The sequence below is a fragment of the Panulirus ornatus genome, chromosome 66 (genome assembly GCF_036320965.1).
Source record: "Panulirus ornatus isolate Po-2019 chromosome 66, ASM3632096v1, whole genome shotgun sequence".
Classification (NCBI taxonomy): domain Eukaryota; kingdom Metazoa; phylum Arthropoda; class Malacostraca; order Decapoda; family Palinuridae; genus Panulirus; species Panulirus ornatus.
The window spans coordinates 12,580,185-12,594,115 of NC_092289.1; the positions used below are offsets into that span (position 1 = coordinate 12,580,185).

Here is a 13,931-nt window from a genome sequence, read left to right on the forward strand (position 1 = left end):
ATGGAAAGCTGTGTAGGTATGTATATTTGCGTGTGTGGACGTATGTATATACATGTGTATGGGGGGGGGTTGGGCCATTTCTTTCGTCTGTTTCCTTGCGCTACCTCGCAAACGCGGGAGACAGCGACAAAGTATAAAAAAAAAAAAAAAAATATATATATATATATATATATATATATATATATATATATATATATATATATATATATATATATATATATGTTTGAAGGAATAGTGGTTCCAACAATGTATGGTTGCGAGGCGTGGGCTATGGATAGAGTTGTGCGCAGGAGGGTGATGTGCTGGAAATGAGATGTTTGAGGACAATGTGTCGTGTGAGATGGTTTGATCGAGTAAGTAATGTAAGGGTAAGAGAGATGTGTGGAAATAAAAAGAGCGTGGTTGAGAGAGCAGAAGAGGGTGTTTTGAAATGGTTTGGTCACATGGAGAGAATGAGTGAGGAAAGATTGACCAAGAGGATATATGTGTCGGAGGTGGAGGGAACGAGGAGAAGTGGGAGACCAAATTGGAGGTGGAAAGATGGAGTGAAAAAGATTTTGTGTGAACGGGGCCTGAACATGCAGGAGGGTGAAAGGAGGACAAGGAATAGAGTGAATTGGATCGATGTGGTATACCGGGGTTGACGTGCTGTCAGCGGATTGAATCAGGGCATGTGAAGCGTCTGGGGTAAACCATGGAAAGTTGTGTGGGGCCTGGATGTGCAAAGGGAGCTGTGGTTTCGGGCATTATTGCGCGGCAGCTAGAGACTGAGTGTGAGTGAATGGGGCCTTTGTTGTCTTTTCCTAGTGCTACCTCTCACACATGAGGGGGGAGGGGGATGGTATTCCACGTGTGGCGAGGTGGCGATAGGAGTGAATGGGGGCAGACAGTGTGAATTGTGTGCATGGGTATATATGTATGTGTCTATGTATGTATATATATGTGTACATTGAGATGTATAGGTATGTATATTTGCGTGTGTGGACGTGTGTGTGTGTATACATTGTGTATGGGGGTGGGTTGGGCCATTTCTTTCGTCTGTTTCCTTGCGCTACCTCGCAAACGCGGGAGACAGCGACAAAGCAAAATAAATAAATAAAATATATATATATATATATATATATATATATATATATATATATATATATATATATATATATATATATATATTATATATATAATATTTTCTTTATATTTTGCTTTGTCGCTGTCTCCCGCGTTTGCGAGGTAGCGCAAGGAAACAGAAGAAAGAAATGGCCCAACCCACCCCCATACACTTGTATATACATACACGTCCACACACGCAAATATACATACCCATACATCTCAATGTACACACATATATATATACACACACAGACACATACATATATACACATGCACACAATTCACACTGTCTGCCTTTATTCATTCCCATCGCCACCTCGCCACACATGGAATAACATCCCCCTCCCCCCTCATGTGTGCGAGGTAGCGGCAGGAAAAGACAAGAAAGGCCCCATTCGTTCACACTCAGTCTCTAGCTGTCATGCAATAATGCCCGAAACCATATCTCCCTTTCCACATCCAGGCCCCACACAACTTTCCATGGTTTACCCCAGACGCTTCACATGCCCTGATTCAATCCATTGACAGCACGTCGCCCCGGTATACCACATCGATCCAATTCACTCTATTCCTTGCCCGCCCTTCACCCTCCTGCATGTTCAGGCCCCGATCACTCAAAATCTTTTTCACTCCATCTTTCAACCTCCAATTTGGTCTCCCACTTCTCCTCGTTCCCTCCACCTCCGACAAATATATCCTCTTTGTCAATCTTTCCTCACTCATTCTCTCCATGTGCCCAAACATTTCAAAACACCCTCTTCTGCTCTCTCAACCACGCTCTTTTTATTTCCACACATCTCTCTTACCCTTACGTTACTTACTCGATCAAACCACCTCACACCACACATTGTCCTCAAACATCTCATTTCCAGCACATCCACCCTCCTGCGCACAACTCTATCCATAGCCCACGCCTCGCAACCATACAACATTGTTGGAACCACTATTCCTTCAAACATAGCCATTTTTGCTTTCGGAGATTATATATATATATATATATATATATATATATATATATTATCCCTGGGGATAAGGGAGAAAGAATACTTCCCACGTATTCCCTGCATGTCGTAGAAGGCGACTAAAAGGGATGGGAGGGGGGGGGGGGGGGCTGGAAATTCTCCCCTCTCGTTTTTAGTTTTCCTAAACAAGGAACAGAGGAGCGGGCCAAGTGAGGATATTCCCTCAAAGGCTCAGTCCTCTGTTCTTAACGCTACCTTGCTAACAAGAGAAATGGCAAATGTAGAGTGGCAGATATAGGGTGTTTTGGTCGAGGTGGTGTGCAAAGTGAGAGGGTTAGCGAAAATGATTTGATAAACAGAGAAGAGGTAGTAAAAGCTTTGCGGAAGATGAAAGCCGGCAAGGCAGCGGGTTTGGATGGTATTGCAGTGGAATTTATTAAAAAAGGGGGTGACTGTATTGTTGACTGCTTGGTAAGGTTATTTAATGTATGTATGATTCATGGTGAGGTGCCTGAGGATTGGCGGAATGCTTACATAGTGCCATTGTACAAAGGCAAAGGGGACAAAGGTGAGAGCTCAAATTACAGAGGTATAAGTTTGTTGAGTATTCCTGGTAAATTATATGGGAGGGTATTGAATGAGAGGGTGAAGGCATGTACAGAGCATCAGATTGGGGAAGAGCAGTGTGGTTTCAGAAGTGGTAGAGTATGTGTGGATCAGGTGTTTGCTTTGAGGAATGTATGTGAGAAATACTTAGAAAAGCAAATGGATTTGTATGTAGCATTTATGGATCTGGAGAAGGCATATGATAGAGTTAAGAATATATGGTGCGGGAGGCAAGTTGTTAGAAGCAGTGAAAAGTTTTTATCGAGGATGTAAGGCATGTGTACGTGTAGGAAGAGAGGAAATTGATTGGTTCTCAGTGAATGTAGGTTTGCGGCATGGGTGTGTGAGGTCTCCATGGTTCTTTAATTTGTTTATGGATGGGGTTGCTAGGGAGCTGAATGCAAGAGTTTTGGGAAGAGGGGCAAGTATGAAGTCTGTTGTGGATGAGAGAGCTTGGGAAGTGAGTCAGTTGTTGTTCGCTGATGATACAGCGCCGGTGGCTGGTTCATGTGAGAAACTGCAGAAGCTGGTGACTGAGTTTGGTAAGGTGTGTGAAAGAAGGAAGTTGAGAGTGAATGTTAATAAGAGCAAGGTTATTAGGCACAGTAGGGTTGAGGGTCAAGTCAATTGGGAGGTACGTTTGAATGGAGAAAAACTGGAGGAAGTGAAGTGTTTTAGATATCTGGGAGTGAATTTGGCAGCGGATGAAACCATGGAAGCGAAAGTGAATCATATGGTGGGGTAGGGGGCGAAAATTCTGGGAGCGTTGAAGAATGTGTGGAAGTCGAGAACATTATCTCAGAAAGCAAAAATGGGTATGTTTGAAGGAATAGTGGTTCCAACAATGTTGTATGGTTGCGAGGCGTGGGCTATGGATAGAGTTGTGCGCAGGAGGGTGGATGTGCTGGAAATGAGATGTTTGAGGACAATGTGTGGTGTGAGGTGGTTTGATCGAGTAAGTAATGTAAGGGTAAGAGAGATGTGTGGAAATAAAAAGAGCGTGGTTGAAAGAGCAGAAGAGGGTGTTTTGAAACGGTTTGGGCACATGGAGAGAATGAGTGAGGAAATATTTACCAAGAGGATATATGTGTCGGAGGTGGAGGGAACGAGAAGTGCGAGACCAAATTGGAGGTGGAAAGATGGAGTGAAAAAGATTTTGAGTGATCGTGGCGTGAACATGCAGGAGGGTGAAAGGCGGGCAAGGAATAGAGTGAATTGGATCGATGTGGTATACCGGAGTTGACGTGCTGTCAGTGGATTGAATCAGGGCATGTGAAGCGTCTGGGGTAAACCATGGAAAGTTTTGTGGGGCCTGGATGTGGAAAGGGAGCTGTGGTTTCGGGCATTATTGCATGACAGCTAGAGACTGAGTGTGAACGAATGGGGCCTTTGTTGTCTTTTCCTAGTGCTACCTCGCACACATGAGGGGGGAGGGGATGGTATTCCATGTGTGACGAGGTGGCGATGGGAATGAATAAGGGCAAACAGTGTGAATTGTGTGCATGGATATATATGTATGTGTCTGTGTGTGTATATATATGTGTACATTGAGATGTATAGGTATGTACATTTGCGTGTGTGGACGTGTATGTATATACATGTGTATGGGGATGGGTTGGGCCATTTCTTTCTTCTGTTTCCTTGCGCTACCTCGCAAACGCGGGAGACAGCGATAAAGCAAAATAAATAAATAAATAAATAAATATATATATATATATATATATATATATATATATATATATATATATATATATATATATATATATATATATATATATATATATACAATAGTGTCCCGGGGGATAGAGGAGAAAGAATACTTCCCATGTATTCCCTGCGTGTCGTAGAAGGCAACTAAAAGGGGAGGGATGGATGGCTGGGAATCCTCCCCTCTCGTTTTTTTCTAATTTTCCAAAAGAAGGAACAGAGAAGGGGGCCAGGTGAGGATATTCCCTTAAAGGCCCAGTCCTCTGTTCTCAACGCCACCTCGCTAACGCAGGAAATAGCGAATAGTTTGAAAGAAGAAAGCTATACAATAGTACCATGGATGGTAGAATCACTGTGGAGAGTACAAGTATGGGAGTCAGCGTGTGTTTGCCAAGACATCAAAATCAACCCACGTCTATGGTCTTGCCTGGTATGGCTGGTGACCGGCAGGTCTGTTGCTCTCAAGCTGCACATCGCCCCACAGTGGCTGACGCGTGCAGACCGAATGCTTTGACTCTGCTGAGCCTGAATCGCGTTAGCTGGTAACAACATGGTGGCAGAGGCGTGTGGCTTGGGGGATCTCTGCCAAGCCTCTCTCTGCTGTACGTCTCAACTCCTCCCGCGGTTTTTGGGATCGGCGCCCTTCATGCGGAGTCGAGGGGACTGATGTAAGGGCGTGAGATGGCTTGGGCGTGAGCCCGTGAAGGCCATGGGGGCCAACGTGTGTGTGTGTGTGTGTGTGTGTGTGTGTGTGTGTGTGTGTGTGTGTGTGTGTGTGGCTAGCCCGAGGTGGGGAGGGAGTGGTCGTCGCCAACCTGGGTACTGGTGGCCCGCACTATGGCTAGTTTGGTCTCAGACGTGGCATCAACCTGACGCTTCCCCCCACGCACGCCTCAACATCCGAACGAGCGCTACCTGTACACACACACACACACACACACAAACACACACACAAACACACACACACACACACACACACACACACACCTGCGTCTGGCAGACTAGCACCTGAGGGCTTGTGTGACGCAGGCGGCCCATCATCCCTTCCCGTCATGACGGATGAGTTCACCATGAGCGACCAGCCCGCTGTGACAGATCTGCCCACTGTGACAGGCCAGCTAACGGTGACGGGTCAGCCCACAATGACAGGTCTGTCCATAGTGACAGATTTACCCACTGTGACAAGTCAGCCCACAGTGCCGGGTCTGCCTGCTGTAAGATGCCAGCTGGCTGTGACAGGCCAGCCCAGAATGACGGGTCTGTCCATTGTGACAGGCCAGCCCACAGTGACAGGTCTGCCCACTGTGACAGGCCAGCCCACAGTGACAGGTCTGCCCACTGTGACAGGCCAGCCCACAGTGACAGGTCTACCTACTGTGACAGGCCAGCCCACAGTGACAGGTCTACCCACTGTGACAGGCCAGCCCACAGTGACAGGTCTACCCACTGTGACAGGCCAGCCCACAGTGACAGGTCTACCCACTGTGACAGGCCAGCCCACGTGCCCGACCACCCCAGCACCTGAGGGAGACGCCCACGCGACCCAGGGATCGCTGGTGCCTCCAAAAGACACGAACAAGTTGGGGTCGTCCTCGGCCTCCACCCCCAGCAGTGAGGTGAGTACTGAGGGAGCGGTGTTGCGTCCGACCCCTGGCACGGGGAGGTGAGGCATGGACCCTCCCCACCCACCTGACACATTATGGGGAGGTGAGGGATCCCTCTCCCCACCTGGCCCATTACAGGCATGGGAGGGGTGAGAGGGATCTTACTCACCTACATGACCCATTCCGGGGCGTGGAAGGGAACCCCCCCACCTACCTAAATCATTATGGAGTGGGAGGGATCCTCCTCCCGACCCACCTGTCTCACAGCAAAAGATGGGAGGGATCCTCCTCACCTGACCCTTAACAAAAAATGGGAGGGGGTTCTCTTCACCTCACCCATTAAGAGAATAGGAAGTGGCTTGATAATTAAGGTAGCATTTTGTGTAAATCATTCACATCCCTGAAGATTAAAAACATACTTGCGTTGATCTTAAAAGCCAATGTGCGTTTATGTTTGCATGTATGTGTGTATAACTTTGTGTGCACGTATGTGTGCATATCTTTGAGCGTACGTAGGTGCGTATATCTTTGTCTGTACGCATGTATGTGTGACTGCTATCTGTGCGTTACGATGAGTGCCAGTTTTACACTTGTGTTGCGCGTCTCTTAATTCTGTATATGTGATCCTATGTATAAACACAGAAACACACACACACACACACACACACACACACACACACACACACACAATCACACACACACACACACACACACACACACACACACCACCCAAAGCGAGGTACCCATATGTCAACAACAGCCTCGAGGAAAGAATGGACACCTGGGGTGGATGTGGGCCAACTGTCACCCAGAATTTGAACCCATGCCGGCCTTTTCGAACGGAACATTGCTGACTCATGGTCAGTAACGCTAGTTACTAGGTGTGTGTGTATGTGTGTGTGTGTGTGTGTGTGTGTGTGTGTGTGTGTGTGTGTGTTCATACACACAAAACATTCTGTGTATTGTCCATACTTGTATGTATGTGTAACATTTACGTGTATACATGCTGATTTGCATGCACAAGTATGTTCGTATGACAGTTGTGTCATATATATATATATATATATATATATATATATATATATATATATATATATATATATATATATATATATATATATATATATATATATCCAAGACTGTACACCCTTTCTACAGCGGTACAACCACAATCAGGCTGCGTCCGGTAACACACGCGCCCACATAGAGACACCAGTGTTACCGGTAACACACGCGCCCACATAGACATACCAGTGTTACCGGTAACACACGCGCCCACATAGAGACACCAGTGTTACCGGTAACACACGCGCCCACATAGAGACACCAGTGTGCCGGTAACACACGCGCCCACATAGAGACACCAGTGTTACCGGTAACACACGCGCCCACATAGAGACACCAGTGTTGCCGGTAACACACGCGCCCACATAGAGACACCAGTGTTGCCGGGCGACACCTGCTTGTGGTTGCAACGCCAGTACTCACCTCTGGCGAGGCTGTCTCACTGTCAATGAAAGAAAATAAGAACATTCTCGAAGGGAAAGTTCAATAGCTCCGAACGAGTCCATTACAACTTTCTTAATCCTGACGGAAGCCAATGCCTGGTCGTGTATATTGTTCATACACACCTATCTGCCTCTCGCCCAAGCGAGGCAGCAACTAGAACCAACGAACAATACGGCCCTGGTTGCACACGTCCAATATCCGGCTGTGTCATATGGTTATGCAGATACATAAGTAATCTAATACCCACCCACTCTCTCTCTCTCTCTCTCTCTCTCTCTCTCTCTCTCTCTCTGACAGTTTGCTTAATCTCATGTCACAAGCACACACACACACACACACACACACACATATATATATATATATATATATATATATATATATATATATATATATATATATATATATATATATATCGTTTACCAGATATATATACATATAATATTTCCAATCTTACTCTTATGAGGTAACACCACACTATCCCTGGGGATAGGGGTTTAAGAATACTTCCCACGTATTCCCTGCGTGTCGTAGAAGGCGACTAAAAGGGGAGGGAGCGGGGGGCTGGAATTCCTCCCCTCTCGTTTTTTTTTTTTTTAATTTTCCAAAAGAAGGAACAGAGGGGGGCCAGGTGAGGATATTCCAAAAAAGGCCCAGTCCTCTGTTCTTAGCGCTACCTCGCTAATGCGGGAAATGGCCAATAGTTTAAAAAAAAAAAAAAAAAAATATATATATATATATATATATATATATATATATATATATATTTTATATTTATATTCATTTATCTATTTTGCTTTGTCGCTGTCTCCCGCGTTAGCAAGGTAGCGCAAGGAAACAGACGAAAGAATGGCCAACCCACCCACATACACATGTATATACATACACGTCCACACACGCAAATATACATACCTATATATCTCAACGTATACATATATATACACAGAGATATATACAAATATACAAATGTACACAATTCACACTGTCTGCCTTTATTCATTCCCATCGCCACCCCGTCACACATGAAATAACAACCCCCTCCCCCCTCATGTGCGCGAGGTAGCGCTAGGAAGACAACAAAGGCCACATTCGTTCACACTCAGTCTCTAGCTGTCATGTAATAATGCACTGAAACCACAGCTCCCTTTCCACATCCAGGCCCCACAGAACTTTCCATGGTTTACCCCAGACGCTTCACATGCCCTGGTTCAATCCACTGATAGCACGTCGACCCCGGTATACTACATCGCTCCAATTCACTCTATTCCTTGCACGCCTTTCACCCTCCTGCATGTTTAGGCCTCGATCACTCAAAATCTTTTTCACTCCATCTTTCCACCTCCAATTTGGTCTCCCACTTCTCCTCGTTCCCTCCACATCTGATACATATAACCTCTTGGTCAATCTTTCCTCACTCATTCTCTCTATGTGACCAAACCATTTCAAAACACCCTCTTCTGCTCTCTCAACCACACTCGTTTTATTACCACACATCTCTCTTACCCTTACATTTCTTACTCGATCAAACCACCTCACACCACACATTGTCATCAAACATCTCATTTCCAGCACATCCACCCTCCTGTGCACAACTCTATCCATAGCCCACGCCTCGCAACCATACAACATTGTTGGAAACACTATTCCTTCAAACAAACCCATTTTTGCTTTTCGAGATAATGTTCTCGACTTCCACACATTCTTCAACGCTCCCAAAATGTTCGCCCCCTCCCCCACCCTATGATTCACTTCCGCTTCCATGGTTCCATCCGCTGCCATATCCACTCCCAGATATCTAAAACACTTCACTTCCTCCTGTTTTTCTCCATTCAAACTTACCTCCTAATTGACTTGACCCTCAACCCTACTGTACCTAATAACCTTGCTCTTATTCACATTTACTCTCAACTTCCTTCTTTCACACACTTTACCAAACTCAGTCACCAGCTTCTACAGTTTCTTACATGAATCAGCCACCAGCGCTGTATCATCAGCGAACAACAACTGACTCACTTCCCAAGCTCTCTCATCCACAACAGACTGCATACTTGCCCCTCTTTCCAAAACCCTTGCATTCACCTCCCTAACAACCCTATCCATATACAAATTAAACAACCATGGAGACATCACACACCCCTGCCGCAAACCTACATTCACTGAGAACCAATCACTTTCCTCTCTTCCTACACGTACACACGCCTTACATCCTCGATAAAAACTTTTCACTGCTTCTAACAACTTGCCTCCCACACCATATATTTTTAATACCTTCCACAGAGCATCTCTATCAACTCTATCATATGCCTTCTCCAGATCCATAAATGCTACATACAAATCCATTTGCTTTTCTAAGTATTTCTCATATACATTCCTCAAAGCAAACACCTGATCCACACATCCTCTACCACATCTGAAACCACACTGCTCTTCCCCAATCTGATGCTCTGAACATGCCTTCACCCTCTCATTCAATACCCTCCCATATAATTTACCAGGAATACTCAACAAACTTATACCTCTGTAATTTGAACACTCACCTTTGTCCCCTTTGCCTTTGTACAATGGCACTATCAAGCATTCCTCCAATCCTCAGGTACCTCACCATGAATCATACATACATTAAATAACCTTACCAACCAGTCAACAATACAGTCACCCCCCTTTTATAATAAATTCCACTGCAATGCCATCCATACCCGCTGCCTTGCCGGCTTTCATCTTCCGCAAAGCTTTTACTACCTCTTCTCTGTTTACCAAATCATCCTCCCTAATCCTCTCACTTTGCACACCACCTCGACCAAAACACCCAATATCTGCCACTCTATCATCAAACACATTCAACGAACCTTCAAAATACTCTCTCCATCTCCTTCTCACATCACCACTACTTGTTATCACCTCCCCATTAGCCCCCTTCACTGAAGTTCCCATTTGTTCCCTTGTCTTACGCAATTTATTTACCTCCTTCCAAAACACCTTTTTATTCGTCCTAAAATTTAATGATACTCTCTCACCCCAACTCTCATTTGCCCTCTTTTTCATCTCTTGCACCTTTCTCTTGACCTCCTGCCTCTTTCTTTTCTACATCTCCCAGTCATTTGTATTATTTTCCTGCAAAAATCGTCCAAATGCCTCTCTCTTCTCTTTCACTAATAAACTTACTTCTTCATCCCACCACTCACTACCTTTTATTCATTTACTACCTTTTACTTATTTACTACCTTTTATTTATTTATCTATTTTGCTTTGTCGCTGTCTCCCGCGTTAGCAAGGTAGCGCAAGGAAACAGACGAAAGAATGGCCAACCCACCCACATACACATGTATATACATACACGTCCACACACGCAAATATACATACCTATATATCTCAACGTATACATATATATACACACAGAGATATATACAAATATACAAATGTACACAATTCACACTGTCTGCCTTTATTCATTCCCATCGCCACCCCGTCACACATGAAATAACAACCCCCTCCCCCCTCATGTGCGCGAGGTAGCGCTAGGAAGACAACAAAGGCCACATTCGTTCACACTCAGTCTCTAGCTGTCATGTAATAATGCACTGAAACCACAGCTCCCTTTCCACATCCAGGCCCCACAGAACTTTCCATGGTTTACCCCAGACGCTTCACATGCCCTGGTTCAATCCACTGATAGCACGTCGACCCCGGTATACTACATCGCTCCAATTCACTCTATTCCTTGCACGCCTTTCACCCTCCTGCATGTTTAGGCCTCGATCACTCAAAATCTTTTTCACTCCATCTTTCCACCTCCAATTTGGTCTCCCACTTCTCCTCGTTCCCTCCACATCTGATACATATAACCTCTTGGTCAATCTTTCCTCACTCATTCTCTCTATGTGACCAAACCATTTCAAAACACCCTCTTCTGCTCTCTCAACCACACTCGTTTTATTACCACACATCTCTCTTACCCTTACATTTCTTACTCGATCAAACCACCTCACACCACACATTGTCCTCAAACATCTCATTTCCAGCACATCCACCCTCCTGTGCACAACTCTATCCATAGCCCACGCCTCGCAACCATACAACATTGTTGGAACCACTATTCCTTCAAACATACCCATTTTTGCTTTTCGAGATAATGTTCTCGACTTCCACACATTCTTCAACGCTCCCAAAATGTTCGCCCCCTCCCCCACCCTATGATTCACTTCCGCTTCCATGGTTCCATCCGCTGCCATATCCACTCCCAGATATCTAAAACACTTCACTTCCTCCAGTTTTTCTCCATTCAAACTTACCTCCTAATTGACTTGACCCTCAACCCTACTGTACCTAATAACCTTGCTCTTATTCACATTTACTCTCAACTTCCTTCTTTCACACACTTTACCAAACTCAGTCACCAGCTTCTACAGTTTCTTACATGAATCAGCCACCAGCGCTGTACCATCAGCGAACAACAACTGACTCACTTCCCAAGCTCTCTCATCCACAACAGACTGCATACTTACCCCTCTTTCCAAAACCCTTGCATTCACCTCCCTAACAACCCTATCCATATACAAATTAAACAACCATGGAGACATCACACATCCCTGCCGCAAACCTACATTCACTGAGAACCAATCACTTTCCTCTCTTCCTACACGTACACACGCCTTACATCCTCGATAAAAACTTTTCACTGCTTCTAACAACTTGCCTCCCACACCATATATTCTTAATACCTTCCACAGAGCATCTCTATCAACTCTATCATATGCCTTCTCCAGATCCATAAATGCTACATACAAATCCATTTGCTTTTCTAAGTATTTCTCATATACATTCTTCAAAGCAAACACCTGATCCACACATCCTCTACCACATCTGAAACCACACTGCTCTTCCCCAATCTGATGCTCTGTACATGCCTTCACCCTCTCATTCAATACCCTCCCATATAATTTACCAGGAATACTCAACAAACTTATACCTCTGTAATTTGAACACTCACCTTTGTCCCCTTTGCCTTTGTACAATGACACTATGCAAGCATTCCTCCAATCCTCAGGTACCTCACCATGAATCATACATACATTAAATAACCTTACCAACCAGTCAACAATACAGTCACCCCCCTTTTATAATAAATTCCACTGCAATGCCATCCATACCCGCTGCCTTGCCGGCTTTCATCTTCCGCAAAGCTTTTACTACCTCTTCTCTGTTTACCAAATCATCCTCCCTAATCCTCTCACTTTGCACACCACCTCGACCAAAACACCCAATATCTGCCACTCTATCATCAAACACATTCAACGAACCTTCAAAATACTCTCTCCATCTCCTTCTCACATCACCACTACTTGTTATCACCTCCCCATTAGCCCCCTTCACTGAAGTTCCCATTTGTTCCCTTGTCTTACGCAATTTATTTACCTCCTTCCAAAACACCTTTTTATTCGTCCTAAAATTTAATGATACTCTCTCACCCCAACTCTCATTTGCCCTCTTTTTCACCTCTTGCACCTTTCTCTTGACCTCCTGCCTCTTTCTTTTCTACATCTCCCAGTCATTTGTATTATTTTCCTGCAAAAATCGTCCAAATGCCTCTCTCTTCTCTTTCACTAATAAACTTACTTCTTCATCCCACCACTCACTACCTTTTATTCATTTACTACCTTTTACTTATTTACTACCTTTTATTTATTTATTTATTTTACTTTGTCGCTGTCTCCCGCGTTAGCAAGGTAGCGCAAGGAAACAGACGAAAGAATGGCCCAACCCACCCACAAACACATGTATATACATACACGTCCACACACGCAAATATACATACCTATACATCTCAACGTATACATATATATATATACACACACACAGACATATACATATATACAAATGTACATAATTCATACTGTCTGCCTTTATTCATTCCCATCGCCATCACGCCACACGTGAAATAACAACCTCCTCGCCCCGCATGTGCGCGAGGTAGCGCTAGGAAAAGACAACAAACGCCACATTCGTTCACACTCAGTCTCTAGCTGTCATGTATAATGCACCGAAACCATAGCTCCCTTTCCACATCCAGGCCCCACACAGCTTTCCTTGGTTTACTCCAGACGCTTCACAAGCCCTGGTTCAATCTACTGACAGCACGTCGATCGCGGTATACCACATCGTTCCAATTCACTCTATTCCTTGCACTCCTTTCATCCTCCTGCATGTTCAGGCCACGATCACTCAAAATCTTTTTCACTCCATCTTTCCACCTCCAATTTGGTCTCCCACTTCTCCTCGTTCCCTCCACCTCTGACACATATATCCTTTTGGTCAATCTTTCCTCACTCATTCTCTCTATGTGACCAAACCATTTCAAAACACCCTGTCCTGCTCTCTCACCCACACTCTTTTTATTACCACACGTGTCTCTTATCCTATTATTACTTACTCGATCAAACCA

At 44.7% G+C, this 13,931-nt stretch overlaps 1 protein-coding gene across 2 annotated transcripts in view; it reads left to right on the forward strand.

Moving 5' to 3' along the window:
* The first annotated feature begins 5,311 nt into the window (after positions 1-5,311).
* LOC139746768 (sodium- and chloride-dependent glycine transporter 1-like) overlaps positions 5,312-13,931 on the forward strand; it is a 457,242-nt gene continuing 448,622 nt past the window's right edge. The window contains exon 1 of one of the 2 annotated variants that reach the window (XM_071658276.1): positions 5,312-5,998. In XM_071658276.1, coding sequence (XP_071514377.1) covers positions 5,435-5,998 — 564 coding nt within the window. In that variant the 5' untranslated portion in view covers positions 5,312-5,434. The remainder of the gene's footprint in view (positions 5,999-13,931) is intronic. The other variant, XM_071658275.1, reaches the window with a different exon arrangement.